Below are 21,342 nucleotides of genomic sequence, written 5' to 3' on the forward strand. Positions count from 1 at the left end.
TCTGTCCTGCACCATCCCCGCACTGTAGGATGGAGCTCTGTCTGTCCTGCACCATCCCCGCACTGTAGGACGGAGCTCTGTCTGTCCTGCACCATCCCCGCACTGTAGGATGGAGCTCAGTCTGTCCTAACCACCCCCGTGCTGGACATGCACCCAGTTTTGCAGCCTCTGTACTAATTCATCCCACCAACTGGCTTCTTTTTCACTGATCCTCTATTGTATCACAGCTCATGTCCTTCTCCAAGAACTATCTTCACTTGATAACACTTAAATCACGCAAAGGGGCTGAATTAGGACCACATTAAACGTTGTTCTGAACATGCACTTACACTTAAATACAATCTCAAAAGAATTAAAATGAACTCAGGTAATTTACTTCCTTGCCAGAACAAAAGTCAACAGTATTTTAAAGAATGCCTCAAAATGTACCAATTGCAAAACCAGCCTCCTCTCAACTATTACAAATAACAGACAGAAGCAGGAAATATGGCCTAGACCAGGAGGAAAAAGAAATCAAACTGATATGGGCCTGAAATGACAGAGATAATGGAACTGGCAGACGAGGACCATGAAACAGCTTCACGTGTAGAAAGGAAGCATGAAAACGAACATGAGGAAGAGAAGAATGAAGGTAAAAGGCCAGTGACAGCAGTAAACAAGAAAAAATGTCTGTTAAAAACAGTGAGAGAAGAAGAACTGGATGGGTTTAGCAGCATATGAGTTTAACAAAACATCAACTAATTTAGAGATATAACAAAAGAATCATACAGCCTATTGTCTGAGATTAAGAGGGTGTTAGGGACTGTGTCCCCTGAAGTCCTATCTCCTAAGACCCGTAAACACAGCCCAATGTGGGACAAAGAGAATTCTGATGGTGTGGTATGTGGAGAGTCATGCTGCCAACTCAAAAGTGGTACCTCGTTGGCAGCTCGAGCTCACCAGGCTCCACTGAACAAAGGTGAACCATCTCCTTCCCAGGCGATTTACAGACTATGAAGACCCACAGGAGGGCCAGCTATGAGTCGGTTTACAAACTCCGAAAACCGCTGGAGGGTCAGCTAGACCCTGGAGTTGGTTCTGACTCCAGGGCAATTAGTTTAGGATAGGATGAGGGGTTTCTTTGTTATGGGAGTGTGAAATAAGGGGTTTCTTTTGCCATGTGAGATTAATGAGGTCAGGTGAGCACAGAGTGGGTCTTAAACTGGTAAAAAATAGGGGTCTGCCAAGTGCAGACCTATCTTCAAACAAAGGCTAGCCAAGGACTGTCCGCCAGCACCAGGAACAAGGAGTGAAGCCCAAGGAAGTCAAGACCCTGATTTTTACTTCCAGTCTCCAAAACTTCTAGAAAATAAAGTTCTGTATTTTAAAGTCCTCCTCATGTGTTCTGTTGTGGCAACACTAGGCACCAGAGACAGAGTTATGCATGTGAAGTCCTCACCTAATCTGGACACTGTTCTGGATCTAGCACTGAGTCTGGGAAGCCGGCTTGTGGGTCAACAAGCAACTCCACTCTGAGAGCTTCTCCAAGGGAAACGTCCCGGAGAGACTGACTCCCCTTTCAATGTGAACTTCTTCCAGAAATACCACATATATTTCCACTGTCTTCCTTACTGAAACACTAACATGACACCCCTGTTTTCCTGGCATGGGGCTCGGTTTACGGAGCTCTTTCACACAGGCAGTATTATTCATGAGATGGGAATACCTGGCCAACGAATTGCAATGCTGGGAATTACTAATCACCACAAATAATGGTTTGAACTTATGTGGCAGCCAAACAAGAGCAAGGGGGTGAGGAACCCGTCAGCTTCTTAAATCTCAGGAAATTATAAACTGGACTGATGCCTAAAAGCACTTACACGCCAGCTCTCATCTCCTGGAATGGAGATCTGACCCACAAGTCAATGAAATGACGCCCTGCACACCCTGAGGAGTCGGGGGAGATGTCTTTTAACATAACCTGCAATCCTGCCAGGGGAAGAAGCTACTGGTCCTGCTATGGAAACGATGCAGATCTTCTGAAGTTCAATGTGACGATGATGGTGGTTGTCTGGTGACATCAAGGCGACTCCCCCACCCCGTGCCAGTCTTAGGTACAAACAACAAAAGTGTCCTTCGTCATCCTCATAATTAGCTGCAACCAGACTGCTGTGGTTTACAGGGTTTCACGGGCTTATTTTTGTTTGTTTGGTTGGTTGGGGTTTTTGGGTTTGTTTTTTTCTCTTTCTTATTGTATACTGTCAAATGAGATCTGACTGGCACAGGAGGAGACTGCCCCTCCTTCTCTGGCGAAGTACCGAGGGGATTTGAACCTCGCACCTTTGGGACTGCAGTGCAGCTTCTTGCCACTAGGCCACCAGAGCTCCTTTCACGGACTTATTTTTAAAAGTGGATTGTTGATGTATGAAACACAACGTGAGTGAAGGAATGTGTGAAATACACTGTCTATGAAATACACTGACAATATAAAAAAGAAAATTGACAGGTCTTTCCTCCCAGTCCATCTTAGTCTGCAAGCTCCCTAGAAAACTGTCCAGCCTAGAAAACTGTCCTGCAAACTCCCTAGAAAACAGTAACACACAAGCCTTCAATGACAGACAGGTGGTGGCTACACTTGAACTTCACCAGGCAGGAAGTGAACCCGGCTTCCTGCTCAGAAGGTAAGGACTGAGCACTGAACCAGTATGGCTAGAGGCAACATCCAATATTCCAAGAGCCTGCAAGCACCACAGCTCACACACCTTTCTTCTCTCATAAATGCTTATGCCCGTCAGTTCTGCTTTCTGGGTCTCCCCTTCAGAATGGAAGGAAAAAAACCACAAAGCTCTGGCCCTCTTACCTCCTGACCACTCAAGGAGTTTCAACCAAAGGGCCCCCCCCTTCCACCCCTGTGGAAGAGAACACGTTGACTTGCATCAGGACTCGAAGCCCTCTGTGAAGGTCTCCTTAACTCACCTCCAGTTTCAATGCAGGGATAGGGTGGGGGCGGCTCTCTCCAATTCCCACTGGAATCTTTCATGTGTGAACGGTCAGACGCGAAGTGCTTCAAGTACAAGTCTGCCCGGATCACTCTAAATTTCCTGCCGATGAATCAACATACATCTGGATTAGGGAAGTGTCCGCTTGACATTCTAATTCAGTATTAACATGGGCTCATTTTTGTTGTGTGTACTTATGTTCCATTAGTGATACATAAATAGGCACGTGGCTGTGTTACAAGAAAAATGGCCCACTGAAATCCTTGGCTCTGTGCCATTTAAGGGGCTTGACGTGTATACACTGCTGGTTTATCTCCTGCTCCAACTACATCAAACAAAGCTAACTGAAAGAAACTATAAATCCAACAACTAGTGGTAAAAATAAAAATTAACCAGAGTCTTTTGTTTTAATTAAAAATAAGCAACAATAAGCAGGAGTTAGATGCACAATTACAACATGTAAGTAAGCCCAACACTAACCAGAACGTGTGGGTTTTTAAGTTCTCTGAGATTCAGTTTCTCCCACCATAAAATGGGCTTATTGAGAGTAACTGTCCCAAGGGCTGCTGTGAAGATCAACTACTGACAGAAGCAACATTTCTTTTTCAATAACTGAAGACATTAAAAGTTATTCAATTCAGTTATCTGATGATGGGAGCATTCTGTTCATTTGTTGATATGGTCATAGAACTATGACTATGTTTAAATACATTAGCAAGATTTTAAAATAATAATAAATCTAATTTTTAGAAAAGGCATATGAAACATTTACAAACAAAATGGTAAAATGTCTGACGTCCACGTCAAAATGTAGGGAAGGGTGTGGAGGAATCATGGTTTAAATGACAGAAAAAATAAAAGCTGGCCAGTTGTTATTAACAACTGAGGTTGGAAACATATAGCACATTCATGTACCTTTGTAGATACTTCACTTCCTAACCAAAAATAAAAGTTTAAAGGACAGTAAGCAATTAGGTGGGTTGAGTGCTGTCCAGCCCCCAGAGTCCAAGACGCTTTACCCATCCTGGGCTCCCCTCGCTCTGTGACTTCATCTGCACCTCTGCTTCTAGCAGGTGCCAGCCTTCCGGGGTGAGCTTCACTGCTCACACTCCTTCCAGGTACCACACCGTTCCACCAGGGATCACTACCCCAGCTTTGCAACTTGCAATTTTTTTAGCAGAAGGCAATTACAATGCTCATGTTTCACTTTCACAGTGTTGAGGTTTTGCTGTTCCTTCCTATGTACAATTTAATACTGTCACTGCTGCAACACACTGTTGAGTTGATTCAAACTCACCGTGACCCTGTGTGACAAAGCAGAATTGCCCCCTAACGTTTCCCAGGCTCTAAGCTTCCTAGAGAGACAATGATCAAGCACGCAGGTGCTAAATGAAAGATTGGCAGGGCCAACTCACTCCGAAGCGCTGTGGAAAAGGCCTGGCAACCTGCTTCCACAACAACACATTCTATTATGGCTTTATCAAGTGCAGTGTGAAATGTACCTGACAGTTATGGACAACAATATTCCTGGCAGTGAGAATGGAGTCAAAGGGGCTGCTGAGGACCATGATATCCACCTGTGGGTCCTCATCTTTTTCAAGATCAACATCTAACATGTAAGCATTTGCTCATCAACTCCTGTGGGCACCATAACAGCTCTGTTTATGGAGCGCTAGTCTTCAAATTCAGTTCAAATTAACCAGCTTTTTCCATAACAACATGAGAGCAAGAGCTAAGCCCATGGGTATATGGGAACAAGAAATGGCAAAACGCTCAGAAAGAGGGTGAACTCAGCCCAAGGTTTAGAAACGCCCTCAAAAACTGAGCCACGCACAGGTGGCTGGTACAAGAACTGCATCTTTCAGACATGTCTGTGAAAGGGTTCATCTCAGTTTCCACCACTTCAATCTGGTTTCCTCAAACCAAGTTATAGCAATTCACCTAAACATACCTCGAGCCTACCCCTACCCCTTCACTGCAGGGAAAACAAAGGCGCAATTATGATAAGAAAACACACACATTTCTTCTGTCATTCCCCACAACTTGTATTGTTAGTCAGGGTAAAATATTCACATTTCCTAACTCAAGAGCCCAGAATGGCACTTAACTGGTTGATAAAACCTTTAAAAAAGCTTGTGGCAGGTTTACAGGACTGAATGCAATGCTACAAAAACCTAAAATATGGAGCTCCTTCCAAAGCAGTATAAACCTTGTCTCAGCATGTGGGCGAGTGTGTATAAATCAGATAATATAAAACAAAATATATATACTTCCCAAAGCATATTATGTAACAGCATACTTTTACACGTACATATCCAAAGCATATGTTATATAATACATAATGTTATTATATATAATGTTTATTATGTAATGTTATATAACATATATTATCACTTATCTATGTATGTCTATATACACATATATATTCATACATACATATATATTCATATATATATATAAATATATACACAACAAGCAAGTCATTGTCCAGTGGAAACCACAAGCTCATAGCTGACCTTCCAGAACGTTTCAGAGGCTGTAAATCACTAGAGGCGACTGCCCATCTTTCTCCCACAAAGCAGCTGTTAGACTTGTCTGCTTTGGGTAACCAGCCCAACTACTTACCCACAAGGCCACCAATGTGTTATACAGCATATGCTTTGGGAAACCTAAAACATTCCTATGCTTCAACTAACAAAGAGATAAAAATATCTGTCACTTTTATTTACTCAGTTGCAGATGGAACAAAAGGCCTCCTCATTTTTGGCAGCATCAAGGTATTTCCCCTACAGACAAAAGCATGAGAGAAATTTCCAATGTGTCTGCAAGAAAATGCCTGAGTTGTCATCCTATTGTTTTGAAATGATGGTCAACCTTTTACATGATGGATAGCCCTCGAAATTTCAAAACGTTCTGAATTTTCTATGTAGCACATCACTCTGAAATATCACTTCAAAAGAAAAACAAACACAAGTGATCTTTAGGGATAGGCACAAAAAGCTGGCTAACTGCCAAAGTCTTCAGCAAGTAAGTAAAAGCACCCTGCGTTTTCTCACCTTCTGAACTGTGGGTGAATGTCATCATCAGACTTAAAGGCGTCCTCCACATAAGTGTCAAAGGGGCAGGGAAATGGTAAGACCGTATCAAGATCATATATGAAACTCTGTCCATCACTTGAGACGTGAAGCAAAACCACATGGTAGTCCTGGAAGTAAAAGGTGCTGAAGTTAAACAGCTTATTTTATGAGGGTGAAATCGAGGTTACAGTAGTAAGCTATTGTTAGCCTCACCAGCTTCTGCTCACTGCAAGCTGTAGACAACTGGATTGCATCACTTGATCCACTGGGTTCTCACTGGCTAGTTTTCAGCAGTTGATCACCAGGCCTTTCTTCCTAGTCTGTCTTATGATAGGAGGCTGAAATCTGATCATCATCATCATCATCATCATACACAAGCCTCTGGTGATAGACAGATGAGGGCTGTACTTGAAGTATCCTGGCTGGGAATCAAACCCAGGCCACCCCCATGGAAGGCAAGAATTCTAATTCCATACCTCCCCTCAATGGCATGTATGTTATCAAAGTCAGATACAAGAGTTATACAACCTAGGGAGCTCTGGTGGCCTAGAAGCTGCAATTTCAAAGGCACACAGTTGAAATCTACCAGATGCTTGGCTGGAGAAGGAGGGCACCTCCTCCTTTGTCAGTCGGATCTGATTCAACGCTACACAAGAGGGGGAAGGGGGGAGGGAGTTACACAACCTGCCTCGCAGCAGCAAAAGAGAGTCCTAGTGGTGCAGTAGTTAAGCATTCAGCTGTTAACTGAAATGTCAGGGATTCCAAACCACCAGCTGCTGCACAGGAGGAAGATGTGAGTCTGTTGTGTAAGGATTAGAGCCTTGAAAACATGATGGGACAATTCGTCTCTGTCTTACAGAGGCACTGAGCCGGAACCAATCAAACAGTGCTCAACAGCACAAGAGGAGAATATAATGAACATAAAACCCTGAAAAGAGACTAAATGTCTGGTGACAAGGAATTACTAAACAGATAATGGAAATGATGAGATGGATATAAAGAAGATCTTCTGACCTACCTCTAATTTTCCTTCTAAGAATTAACCTTACCGAAAAAAGCAAGCATGAAAAGTTATATGTAAATAAGACTCCCTACCGCAGTGTTTGTAACAGTGAAAATTCATAAACAACAGGAAGCCCATCTGAAGGAAAATGACAATGAACTACAATACAGCCAGGTAATCAGCTATGCAGCTGCTAAAAGAACCAGGTAAATTTAGAGGAAAACATCTATAGTTACTGTTGTTGTTGTTTTGATGTATTGTCTAGTTGGAACAGACTCATAGCTGGTTTTCCAGTGGGTTTTCAGAGGCTATAAATTGCACAAAAGGAGACTGCCCATCTTTTTCCCAAGAAGCAGGTGATAGATTCAAGCCACTTGCCTTTATGTTGGCAGAACAATTACCCACCTAGAACAAGTAAACTGCAGAATAAGTACAGTTTGTTGGTTTTTTTAAATTTTATTATTATTATTTTGTGTGTGTGTATCATTAAATCAGATCTGACTGGTACAGGAGGAGATTGCCCCTTCTTCTCCAGTACTGCATCTGGTGGATTTGAACTGTGTACCTCTGGAATTGCAGTGTAGCTTCTTGCCACTAGACCAACAGAGCTCCCTATATTTTTAAAGCCCTATATTCACAAGGACACAGATGAATGCATAGAACAATATCCTCAAGAGCATCTTCCAAACTTTCCAAAAAGGAAGAGATTTTTGGTCTTTTAAAAACAAAAACACCAAACATCTTCTTGTGATTTGAGTGAAAGCTTACAATTACATTAAAATATTTATACACAATTTGCTTCTTGACCTTAGCTGCTTCTCCTGACGGTAACAGCACTCGTCCCACTCCCTCCCTCAGTACTCCACTTCCATTCATCCTTCTTTCCTCCTGTTCTGTCACTCTGAGCTTTGTTTTTGAGCAAATGCTGCCCTGTTGGTCTCAGATGATGGACTATTCTGAGGAACACATTCCTCATGAGTATTACGGTTCACTCAGAGGAGTGCATTTACCTCCAGGTGGGAAGGGTATTCAGGGACCATAACTGTGCAGTCACATCCTCTCAATAAGATCAGTAAATCTGTCCTAAAGAAGGGACTTAGTGGGGTCGGCTGGAGAGGAGACAGAGGGCTTTATTATACTTCCTATGTCATGTTTATTATATTTCCTTCTTGTTGCTGTTGTTATATGCCATCAAGTCGCCTGCGACTCATAGCAACCCTATGTACAACAGCCCTAAACCCTGCTCTATCCTGTGCCAATCTCACTGTCTCTGACTCACCTACCCCCATAACCCCAGTCACTGAATCAATCCATCTCATCGAGGGTCTTCCTCTCCTGTGCTGTCCCTCCACCCTCTCAAGCATGACATCCCTCTCCAAGGACTGGTCCCTCCTCGCAACATGTCCAAATATGTGAGACGAAGCCCCAGAACCCTCTCCAGGTTCATTTTCTTAGCAGTCCATGGTATATTCAATACTCTTCTCCAACACCACAGCTCAAAGGCATCACACAAGTACTATTTTTCTACTCTTGTCATTAAAATCTAAGAGGTGTTTCTGGCCACTCCGCCATACTTCCTTTCAAGGAAGGAGGTCTGAGCCTCTGGGATGTAACTTTCTAATAAGTGTGCCTTTACATTTTACCTTAAAAAAAATATATCTAATAGGTGTTTTTTTAAAAGTCAGCCACACGCTAAACCTGCGGCCACTGACGGGGAGGGAGGCAGATGGCACTTCTGCACAGCTCCATCACAGTGTGTGTTAATTCCACTGCAGCGACCGGAGATGCTGTACCATCAGAGCCTGAAGTGCTTCCTTCAGCTCTGGTTCTGTCTCAGTGAAACAGAAACAGCATCAGAAATGGACGTTATCCTCTCTGTTCTCCCTAACACATCTCACCCATCAGAAAAATGGACGGGAGCCTGTCTCCTCCACTGGGCTCACAGTATCCCCCATCTGCAACACTATTTCCACCTCTCACCACAAAACCATTATGCTGGCTTGGGCGCATACAGCCCTCCCACACTCAGGGTCCTTTCTATCTCCCTCATCTCCTAACAGAAGTAACTTCTGCCTGGTTTTCTCTGAACTCCCTCTATTCTATCTCATGTTACAGCTGGTTTTCGTTGTTTTCTCTCTCCTTTTTTACTTTTAAATATCTGAAACCTTCCTTTATCCTACAGGGTTCCTATGAGTTATAAATGACTTGCAGACAGTGGATTTGGATTCTCTTTTATTTACTGGAAACTGCACAATTTAACTAAAGACACAAAGATGAAAAACACCAAGTCCTTCCACTCAGGGTCCCCTGAGGAGAGAGGGATGCACTGAGAAAATAAATCTCGCTGTGACGATGACACCTTGACCCCTTTGTCGTTGCTGTGTGCCTTCAATGTGGAACCAAACCACAGCAGGTTTTCAGAGGCAGCAAATCAAATAGGAAAAACTGCCCATCTTTCTCCTGTGGAGCAGCTGGTGGATTTGAACCACATACCTCCTCAGTGCTGGCAGTACAATTCCCTACCACTAAGCCATCAGAGCTCCACTAAGTCAAATCTTTTTCGCACACTGTCTGGATCATTCCAATATGTAGCGGGATTGATATCACTCAAGTTCCTTCCAGTGGTAAGTAGACAAGGTCTAAAAACCAAGCCCACAACTGTCCATCAGTTCCAACACAAAGCAAGCTGCCTCTGGGTCTCTGAGACTGTAAATCTTTACGGATGGAGACTGCCCATCTTTCTTCCACTGGACAGCTGGTGGGTTGGGACTGCCAACCACCTGGTCAGCACTATGCCACCAGGCCTCCTGGGGTCAGAGTCCAGGTGATCATAAATAGAGCTTCCACATCTGCCATTTAAACCATCCTTACAATAATTTCTAAATAAAAAGTTAAACATTCATTCCTGTACGTGCTTCTGCCTCAGAACAAATCATGCCTATTCTCATGAAGACTGATTTCTTAACAACTGTCACAGCTATCCTCTACACCCCAATCATTTCTACTTTACTAAAACTTAGAGACCTCTTGGGGATGGTATGCAGCAATGCCTATAGGCTCCAAATTGGCCATCTTACCCAGATCACAGGCCCGTCTCCAGGTCTCGCCTGTTGCTTCCAGATGGGTATCTAGAAAACAGGGAGCTTTAATGAGCCAAAACTTCAGCACAACCACTGCATTCCTTTACGGCATCATGTAAATCAGACAGGAAAACATTGAGTAAGCGATCAACAATTGAAGACAAAGAACAAATGGAGAAGAAATACAAATTCTCCAAGTGGCTTTAAATTTAAAAAAAAAATAATAATTTTACAATATATATATATATTTTTTAGAGTAGGAAGGGTCTACAAGGAGCCAAGTAAGGAGCAGGCTCAAGTCTTGCATTCCTACTTAATTATTCACGAAACCTGGCAATGGCTGATGCAAGCATTCAATGGCCCTCCTGGGCTCTCTATTTCCTCATCTATAAACTGACCTTATCTGAGAGTTGCCTCCTTCACAGAGCTTCTAAGAAGAAATGAGCCCAGGATTATTAAAATGCTTTATGAACCATGAAGGGGCTCCTCCGTTTTTTGGGTTTTTTCCCCAAACTTCCCAGAATTCCTTACTTCAAACCCAGGAGTGTCTGGTGCTCGCTAATCTAAGCGATCACAAGAACCCTGAATTAATACTATGCAAGGAGTTTAATCTTTGGACACAGACCATCAGATATTTCCTTACCTAAAAATAAGGGACTAAACTCTTCTGACTCAACCGTGCCCTGTAAGGAAAAAAATCTCATTCAAAACCAAACTTTAAAGTGTCGCTGTATCTTCTCACGCACATTTCAGAACGGTTCTAAGCCCCTGTGGGGTTTAGCTTGGACTTCATCCTAAACCTCTAGTCTCCTTTCTTCGCTCTTTCACCAACTTACCATCTTCCTCTCGTTAGAAATGAAGACGGCGAAGCACTCTTCTAAAGGGTACTGGTCCCGGTTTTTTATGTATTCACAGAGCTTCCAAACATTTTCTTCACTAAAACAAAATAATCAGATAACAATAATAAAAATAGAATACTCAGCATCATTTTTTAAAAAATGTTAAATGTATCTTTTCAACTGGAACAAGTTTGATGACACCATGGAAAAGTCCGAAGAAACCCTACGCCCCATCACCACCTCATCTAAGGATTAACATTTGAATCTCCTCTAACGTGTAACCTACAATCTGCTAGCGTTAGCGGCTGAGTCGTTCCAAGTCACAGACACAGTATGTACGTGGTAAATGCTGCCCAGTCCTGGATGTCATCACGATCACTGCTTTGAGCCCGCCGGTGTGGCTCTGGTGTCCATCCATCCCATGGAGAAGTTTGCTCATTTTTATTGACCCTCTAATTCTCCAGCCCTGAGGTCCTTTTCCAGCAACTGGTCTTTTCTGATGATGTGTCCAAATTAAGCCAGCTGGCATTGCTCCATCCTTGCTACGAAGGGGCACTCGGGTTGCATTTCTTCAAAGACTTAGAGGCAACAGGCTGCTAGCCAGCCTATACCGTGTGAGGACACCCTCTAGCCCCCAGACACAGTGTTCACGTCCCAGAGCAGTGTCAGCACAGACAGCCAGTTCACAAGTGAGAAAGTGCTACGTCAATGTCCTCTAAGCTTTGCATCTAGGATGCAAAGAGTGCTGGGATTCCAACCTGTCCACTTTAAAAGGAAGATGCTTTGAACATCCTGACCTGTGTACTTACTTTCTCATCTGTAAAATGGGTATGACTACATCATATTGTACACAGCAAGTCTGTTAGCGCTGATCTTTCCCTCCCTCTAGGACGGATGCAGGAAAGGTATCTGGGAAGGAAAGCTCCTGACTGTAAAGGGTCAAGAGAATCCTGTGTGGCATGTCCAGATTTTTTTTGGGGGGGAGAGGCCTCTGACAGAAGTTCTCACTTTTAAGAAGTTCTTTTTCCTGGAGTCCTAGGGTGGTGCAATCAGCTAATGTGTTCAACTGCTAAATGAAAGGCTGGAGGTTGAGTCCATGTAGAGGCATCGAGAATAAAAAGCTGAGTGATTTGCTTCCAAAACCTGAGCCACTGAAGAGTCTGTGGAGCACAGTTCTACTGGGACACGCATGGGGGCACGAGGAGTCAGAACTAACCCACAAGAACTGACGTGGTTGGGGTGCCCCTGGCAGACCTGGTATGCACCAGACGAATCACCCTTCCACATGACAGGTCCTTAGCTATTGGAAACAGCAATCAGAAGCTGCCTGAGTGAAGCAACATCAGGACAGCAAGGGGGACTGTAACAGGGCCATTCCCACGCACAGGATACGAAGACGCTTCCCAGCTCCTGTCCTTTGCTCAAGAGTCACACAGCACCTTTATCCAAACTGCACAACACCAACCCTCTGATACACAACTCATAACACCGTGCCATCTCAAAATGACAGAGACACAAACAGCACTCTGGGCCACTGCCCTTTTACTGAAATACGTACTTCCAGCTCACAAGCCTCGGCCAGGCAGACTTGATCTCAAGGCTTGACACAACACTTAAAACACCAATGCTGGGCTTCGCCTCTGCAGCTTTGCTTTTTGACAAGAGATCTAAAACCTACAAGGAAGAAGTGGGGGTCATGGTGATAACAGAAGGTCTCTATTGATGTGAAGAAGGAAAAACTATTAACAGCTTCACTACATCTCAGTGCATGTTTTTACCATTGAGTCTAAACCCTTCAGATGGTTTTCAGAGGCAGTAAATTATACAGGAGGAGACTGCCCACCTTTCTCTTACGGAGCAGCTCGTGGATTGAAACCATACACTTCTACATTGGTAATGCAATTCCTTACCTCTAAGCCGCCCGCTCTCTGACGCACAGCAAGTAACTACGAAGACCATGGCCTCGATCAGGCGCACCTTAGTCTCTAGACTGGCATCATTCCTTCTCAGTACTTTGGAGATGTCCCTGATCGCAGATTTTCCCAGTGCAATTTGTCTTTTGTGACACAACAGCACATAACAAGCCACAGAACTACCTACTGTTGTTATTGTTAGACGCTGACGAGTCAAATACGACATAGATACTCTATAACAACAGATCTGAACTCTGTCCTATCCTGTGCCATCCTCACAATTCCTCACACATTAGAGCCCACTATGGCTGCCACCGTGTCAATCCACCTGAACAAGGGTCTTCCTCTCCTTCGCTGACCCTCCATCCTTCCACACATCATGTCACTCTCCAAGAAACAGACCCTCCTAGCAACATGCCCAAAATATGTGAGGCAAAGCCTCATGATCTTTGCCTCCAAAGCACTCCAGCTGCACCCTCTCCAAGGCATGTTGTTGCTGTTGTTGTCGCTATTGGGTGCCATCAAGTCAAGAAGTCTTAGTGACCCTGTGAACAGCAGACCTGAACCCTGTCCTATCCTGTTCCACCCTCATCACCTGACACACCTGAGCCCACTGCTGCAGTCACTCACTGTGTCAACCCATCTTGTCAAGGATCTGCCTCTTCATTAACCCTCCACTTTTCCAAGTATGATGTCCCTTCCGAAAGAAAAGCCTCTCTTAGCAACACTGCCAAAGTATGAGAGACGAAGCTTCACCATCTCTGACTATAAGGAGAACTCTGGTTGCACTTTTTTCAAGAGCTCCCTGTCGTTGTTGTTGTCAGGTGCCATTGAGTCGATTACAACTCATAGTGACCCTATGAACAGATAGATCTAAACCCTGTCATATTCTGTGCCATCCTCATACTTCCTGACACACTAGAGCCCACTGTGGCAGTCACCGTGTCAATCCACCTGGTTGAGGGTCTTCCTCTCCTTTTCTGAGTATAATGGGCCTGTAGGAAAGACACCATGCTTGGATGGTGAGCGCCCAGGAGGAATAAAAAACGCAAACCAAATCCAAAGCCACTAAGTCCATTCCTATTTATGGCTCCCACTTGTGTGTCAGAATAAAACTGCTCCACAGGGTTTTCCTGGCAGTAACCTTGACAGAAGGAGACTGTTGAACCTGTCTTCTGTGGAGCTGCTGGGCAGGTTTGAACTATCAATCTTTAAATTAATATTATGTGCTGACTGCTTGCATCACCTGAGAACAGAAGGCATGTAGCAGCAAAGTTTTCTTGTTTACCTCTAAAACTGAATTTTGAGAAGGCATTTATCTGCCCAGCCTACAGGAGTTACGGAGAGCTGACCACAGGTTCAGGGGTCTATGACATACAAAGCACTATGCAGAGAGCTTGGGAATACAATGGTAAATCAAGAGCATAAGGACAGTAAGAGGAGAGATGAAAATCCATAAACAGCATGCATAACAGGAGGTCATAAAACATGTGCACAGAAAGCAGAGAGGCGGAAGGAAGCCACTGGTTTCGAGGAAGACAAGAACTCGGAGGTCGTACACAGGTCAGGTGGTTCCGCGATTCTCGGGGCAGGATGGGGGGAAGGCAGAGTTCGTGCACAGACTTTATGAGCCCCAGGAATCCAACACTACTGGCAGACTGAATGCATAATGTAGTTTGAACAGCACTGTCTCTCATTTTTCCAACATGGGCGAATGTTACTTTTATTTTTTTTAAAAAGTAAAAGTTACTGAATTTTAAGTCCATAGTAGCAATTTCTTTTCAAGAGTACAATTAACCTCATGTGAGGATCTCCTGAAACTCCTAATGTTTAAAAATAAAAAGAAAAGAGAAATAAATTTGGAGGACACAGAGGGAACTCCTGACTTAATGTCTGCCTGGCACCTAGATAATCCACAAAGAAGATGAAAACATCCTCGCCTGCCGGCTGACCAGCCATGACCACCAGCACTGACAAGACTGTCCCCGCCTGCTAGCAGACCAGCTACAACACGACCATCCCAGCCTGCTGGCTGACGAGCAATGACCAGCACTGAGAAGGCCATCCCAACCTGTGGGCTGACCAGTGATGACAAGACCATCCTAGCCTGCAGGCTGACCAGGAATGACAAGATCATCCCAGCCTGCCAACTGACCACCTATGACAAGACTGTCTCTGTCTGCCAGATGACCAGCAATGACCAGTGATGACAAGACCATTCCAGCCTGCTGGCTGACCAGCAATGACAACCGTCCCCGCCTGCCGGCTGACCAGCGTAATAACAGAAAAGGCTGACAAACAGAAGGTTCAGGATCCTGTACCAGAAGCGAGCTGAAGTGCTCAACAAATGTTTGAAAAAGACAAAACTATTAAAACAGAAGTGGGAGTCCTCTGCAAACCACACCAAGAAGACTAAAACACCGGCATCCAGGGAGTTCTGACTCGGAGCGACGCCGTGAGTTTCCAAGACTGTCAACTACGTAGGAGACTGACTGCTCACGGTTGCTCCTAGGATCTGCTGGAGGCTCTGAACCACCAGCGAAGCACAGCCTTTAGGTCAGCAACGCAATCCACTACAGACCATGCTACCAGACCAACGAGCACCACGGATACACTAAGCAGGCACCCGCAGCTACCAACCAGAAGGTTAGCAGTTCAAGCTCACCAGCTGCTCTGCAATATCAAAATGTAAGGCTGTGTAACTCTGGTAACCTTCCGGAGTGGTTCTATTCTGACCTATAGTGTCGCTACAAGTCCGTCAACCCAACAGCAAAGGGTATTACCATTAAGGGGTCCCTGGAAGACACATATTGTTAAATGCTCAACTGTTAGCAGTTCAAATGCCTCAAACGACAGGCCTACCAATCTGCTTTGAAAACATGAGGGCTTTGAAAGCCCGATAAAGCATTTCCTTTCTTTGTACGCTCAGGGTCATTTTGAATTGGAATAAACCTCACAACCACATCACCATTACAGAATCCTTGGACCGTGCACATGGTAAGGAAAAAGGCTGCCAATTCAAAGTTACTCAGAGGCACCTCGGAAGAAAGTCCTGGCAATCTGGAAAACCAGCCATTAAAGAAGCCTGTGGTGGACAGTTCTACTTGGACACAGATGAGGCTGTCAGGAGCAAGAATCGCCATGCCAGAAATTGGTTTTCTTCTAAGTGAGGTTTAAAAAGTAAGTAGCATCTGACAGTAGTTAACAGAAGCAGGAAACAAGCATTTCTTTCAAGGCAGCTCCTGCCGGAGTAAAAGCAGTCAGTAACTCTGGGAAGCAATCAGACATGGGAGAGCAGCAGAGGCAGTAGCTGGCTGAATGATGTTCCCGGCATGTAAGGATCCCTGGTGGTGCAGTGGTTAAGTGCTCAGCTGTTAACCCAAAGGCCCGCAACTAGAGCCCATGAGCCACTCTGCTGGAGAGAAAGGTGACCATCAGCTTCCATAAAGATTAAGAGGCTTAGATACCCTCACGGGACAGGTCCACTCTGTCCTGTTAGTTGGAATCAACACGCCAGCAATGAGGTGGGTGGGGAACTGACAGTAAAAGAGCTGAGGCCTGCAACTACAATCCCACAGGCACACCGTTCGAATCCACCAGATGCTCTGCCAGGGAAGGAGGGACAATCTCCTCCTGTACCAGTCAGATCTGATTTGACGGTACACTCACACAAAAATAATTTAAAAAATAAAAAAAAAGAGCTGAGGCCGAGCACGCTGCTGTTGTCATCACGTACTGAGTGGGAACCAACCCACAGCTGACCCTCAGGAGTTTTCAGAGGCAGTAAATCTCACAGGAGGCTGTTCCTCTTCCTTCCACCAAGATGCTGCTATACACCCACCATGCACGATACAGCCCCCCAGCTAAGAACTGTTAGTCCAGATTGTCGGCAGGTCTGCATGACACAGATGACAAGCCTTAAGGTAGGGCAGAGAGGAAAACAAGCCACACACAATTAAAACCAGAACCCCTCACTGCTACTGAGTCAGAACTGACTCACAGCTGACCCTTCAGTGGATTTCAGAGGTTGGAAATCAAATGGGTGGAAAATGCCCATCTTTCTACTACAGAGCAGCAGCTGGATTTGAACCTCCTGCCTCTAGGTTGGCAATGCACCTCCTTACCAACAAGACCACCAGCAAGCAGAGAAAAAAGGTTTAAGGTTCAAGGAACAGACAGAGACAAGATCTTGGAGAGTTTACTGCAGTCAGCAGACAGACTTTATTTTCTAGTCCTGTGTTCCTCATAACAGACCAGCCTCAATACCTCCCTTTGTTTCTTAACTCTCTGTGGTGAGTTCATAAGACCTGCATGTTTTTCAACAGGTGATTTTTTTTGGACACATTCACATTTACAACTGCTCTGAGCAATGTGGAAACCACCATGGTTGGAAAGATTTGGTTGAATGGGGGAGAGCTGGGCAAAGGCCTGCTAGAATCTACCGGAACAGTTTCCATGACAGCTGAGGAGGGTCTGGCTTAAGGCTGAAGGAACAGAGGAGACGTGCTATTAATGAGATGTTCATCTCCTACCACTCGCTCTGCTCCAAATGCAGCAGCCTCCTCGCTGTTCCCAGAATACTCACACACTCCCTCAAGGCGTCTGCACCTGCTGTTCTGCCTGCCTGCAATGGCCATCCTCTCAATAGCTACAAAGCTCCAAACTGGTTTTCATCAGATTTCTGTTTCATTATCATCTACGAGCAAAGTCCTCCTGAAATACTCCAGTATTACATAGCATCTGAGGCATTAACTGTCTGGATTGAAATGTGTCTCTCCCTCACCCTCAAATTATGTGTCACCGTGGCTGGGCCATGATTCTCAATCACTTGACAGTTACGTGGGGATATCATTTAAGCTGAATGAATGTCGTTGTTGTTACGTGCTGTCAAGTCGAGCAAGACCTAGAGTGACTCTGTGAACAACAGATCTGAACTGTGTCCTCTCCCGAGCTATCCTCACACTTTCTGGCACACACAAGACCACTGCAGCAGTCACTCCATCTAGCTGAGGGTCTTCCTCTCCTTTGTCGACCCTCCACCTTTCCAAGCATGATGTTCCTCCTCCAAGAAATGCCTCTCCTAGCAACATGCCTGAGGTATGTGAGAGAAAGCTTCATCACCTTTGCCCCTAAGGAGCACTCTGGCTGCACTTTCTCTAAGATGTATTTGTTTATTCTTTTGGCCGTCCATGGGATATTCAGTATCTTCTCCAACACTACAGCTCAAAGGCATCAATTCTTCTTCTGTCATCCTTATTCACTGTCCAGCTCTCAGATGCAAGTGATCAGAAAGACCATGGTCTGAATCTGATGCATCTTAGTCCTCAAACCAACATCATTTGTCCTCAATAATTTGAAGAGGTCTCTGACTGCAGACTTTGCCAGTGCAATACATTTCTTGATCTCCTGACTTCTAGTATCAAAGGTGTTGATTATGGATCCAAGTAAGATGAAATCATTGACACTTCAATCTTTTCTCCATCAACCAGGATGCTGACTATCATATGGTAAGAGCTTTGATTTTCTTGACATTGAGATGCAAACCCTATTGAAGGCTGTATTCTTTGAATGTTAGTGACAAGAATTAACTAGATGGTTGAGAAGTAGATATAAAGTGGAATTCGTTAAAAACTGGTATTATCTGCTAAGTGTGCAATCTTAGGAAAATACTAGCCTCTCAAGAGCTGTTTTTCCATTAGTAAAATGAAGCTAACAGAGCCTATCTCATTGGCTGGTTCTGATATTTTGCTGAGAAAATTCATGGAAATGCTTGGCACTGGGATTTACACCCAGTCAGAGCCAAACAAGTGCTGAAGGCCCAGGTTTGGGCCTCCTTTCTGCTGAAAGGAGGTGGGGAATTTGGGGGGGCCCTCAGGTTACATGTGGAAGGGGCTGGGGAGCAGTAAATCACTACTGAGGGAAAGGAAGATGCTTCAGCTGCAGAGGGGGCCTGCTGTAGCTAGTTGCCATGGGTATCTATTCTTCCGGTAACTGCCATGTGATAGTGGGCAGAAATGTCCCATCATCATCTGGGTTGTAGTCTCGGTGAAAACAGGTCACCAGGCCTTCTCTTCCAAAGTACTGCTGGTTGGCTTTGCACTTCGCCTTTCCAGTAGCAGCTGAGCACTTAAACCACTGCACCACGAGGGACTGGATCAGGAAGCTGCACTGCTAATCCAAAGGAGACGCCTCTGGCAATTCGAATCCACCAGTGACTCCAGAGGAGAAGGATGGGCAATCTCTTCCTGTGAGACTTAAAGGCTCCTGAAAACCAACCCACTGGAGAGTCAGCTATGAGTCAGTTACAACTCAACAGCAATAATTTTTTGTTGTTGTTATGTGCCGTCAAGTCACTTGCGACTCACAGCAACCCTATGTTGTTGTGTTGTTGTTAAGTGCCTCAAGTCATAGATGACTCATAGCAACCCTATGAACAAAAGGCCTGAACACTTGTATAACTTTCATCATTTCTCCAAATTCATAGTTTCCGGAAGCAAGCCAATCTGAAAGTGGATGCCACTCCTGCTTCCAAGCTTGTTTTAATCGGGGAGCTCCACCCAACACTGTCCGCCATGGGTAACCATAACCACATTTGACACTTCAGTGTCACAGTGTTTAGCATCACAGCAACCATGAGTTACCTCTGTACAGAAAATGGACAGACCAATTCTATACCACTTAGAAGAAGGTTTGACCAAAAACCAGGCCTGAGGGCCGCAGAGTAAAATCACCCACCTTTGGCTTGGTAGCATCACTTTCTATCCACTAGGCCAAAAGAGCTCTCTCATTGTTGTTGTTGTCGTTGTTCTTAAGTGCTGTCGAGTCATAGACAACTCATAGTGACCCTATGTGAATGAAAGACCTGAACACTTGTATAACCTTCATTGTTTCTCCATGTTCATAGTTTCTGGAGGCAAGCTATTTTGGAAGTGGATGCCACTCCTGCTTCCAAGCTTGTTTTATTTGGGGAGCTCCCTAAAAAAAATTTTATATTGATTTGTTTACAAGGTTTCATACATTGTATTCCACACTATCCTTTGTTCACATGGTGTTTCATACAATCATTCCTATTCATTACATTTTATAAATTTTTAATCAATACTGAACTATCCCCACCTTGATAGCAATGAATTTTGAGTTTGAGGACTGGTGTGAAGTACAAGCACTCCAGAGCTATCTCTGCATGTAAGTCCACATTCCTAAACTCACAGTAAACTTGGCCTTGGGGAGAGTACTGCGCCCCTCTTATTTCAGAGTCCCCATCTTTCAAGTGAGGGAAACAACAGTACCTTGACTGACTTGCAGAAATTCTCACTGAGAGCCCCATAATGCACAGTTCTACTCTAGCACACCCGGGGTGATCAGGAGTGGGGGTCAACGACATTGAACTGCTCTATTTAACGTGACCTATCTGTAAGGTCCAGAAGAGTTACATCAGCACAGCAAGCACAGTGTAATAACAGCATAGAGGTGAAGACCGTGGGTTATGGTGCCTGAGGGCCTGGAGTGGATTCCAGGCTGTTATTTGCTGGACAGGGTCGGAAACGTTACTTCCAACTCTGTGCCTCGCCTCCAGTCTCCTCCGAAATAAAAACAGCCTTCCCAAAACCGCACAGGCTTCAGCTGCGTCCCTTCCAGTGGTTCCCAGCCCTTGCTCCACCCTTCATCTCCAACTCCCCAAAAAGCGCCAATCAGGAGTCAAGTCAGCACGGATTCTGACATTCCCGACCTAGCCCCCTCGTCCAGCTACCGCCCCACCCCAGCGGTCAGGGCTGCCATACTCGCTCCCTCCTCCCGGACACGGGAAAATCGCCAGTGGAGGCCCCGGGCGCCCCGGGCACGGCCAGAAAGAGGCGGGCCCGCCGGCAGCCCCGGTCGGGCGAGCCTGGAGGAGACTCGGGGATCTGCGTCCGCGCTCACCAGTAGCAGCTGCTGTAGGCACAGGAGTCCCGCGGGGGGCTGGCCGGCTGGTAGCGGGAGGCGGCGGCGGGAACATCCTCTTCCATGGCGGCAGGCCCGGGAAGAGGCCGGGCATGGAGCCGACTGTCCGCACCAACCCGCGGGGTGGAGCCAGAGGCGGAGCCGGCGTACGGCGAGCGGAGAAACTGCGCAGAACGTAGGCATGTGTGGGCGTGGCCTAGAATTGTGGGCGGTGCTACTCCCCTGTGGGCGGGGCATCGGAGGCGGTAAAAAGCACGTGTCCTCAGCGCGCGGAGTCCTGGGCAGGGTGGGCGGAGCTATGAGCAGGCGGGGCTGTTCTCAAGTGGTGGAGCCGTGGCGGAGTAGGCGGAGTCCAAGTTTGTGTGAGCAGATTTCGGAGTGAGACAAACGCTGCAGATTCCCAGCGCGTGGAGGTTAGGGTCAAGTGAGTGAGGTTTGGAGGTGCCGCCGCCGGTGCTGCTTTGGGGAATGGACTCAGTGGGTGGAGTTCAAGAGTGACAGAAAAGTTTGG

The 21,342-nt window shown here is 45.5% G+C and overlaps 1 protein-coding gene across 1 annotated transcript in view; it reads right to left on the reverse strand.

The window, feature by feature from the left end:
• The window catches only part of WDYHV1 (WDYHV motif containing 1), a 23,903-nt gene extending 3,007 nt beyond the window's left edge, over nt 1–20,896 (reverse strand). The window contains exons 1-4 of the mRNA XM_006879312.1: nt 20,811–20,896; nt 10,975–11,074; nt 6,035–6,183; nt 2,956–3,080 (exon numbers count right to left, since the gene is read on the reverse strand). Of these exons, the coding sequence (XP_006879374.1) occupies nt 2,956–3,080; nt 6,035–6,183; nt 10,975–11,074; nt 20,811–20,896 (460 nt within the window). The remainder of the gene's footprint in view (nt 1–2,955; nt 3,081–6,034; nt 6,184–10,974; nt 11,075–20,810) is intronic.
• Nucleotides 20,897–21,342: the final 446 nt, after the last annotated feature.

This window comes from Elephantulus edwardii, unplaced genomic scaffold, assembly GCF_000299155.1.
Source record: "Elephantulus edwardii isolate Elephantulus edwardi_28Jun2011 unplaced genomic scaffold, EleEdw1.0 scaffold00003, whole genome shotgun sequence".
Lineage (NCBI taxonomy): Eukaryota > Metazoa > Chordata > Mammalia > Macroscelidea > Macroscelididae > Elephantulus > Elephantulus edwardii.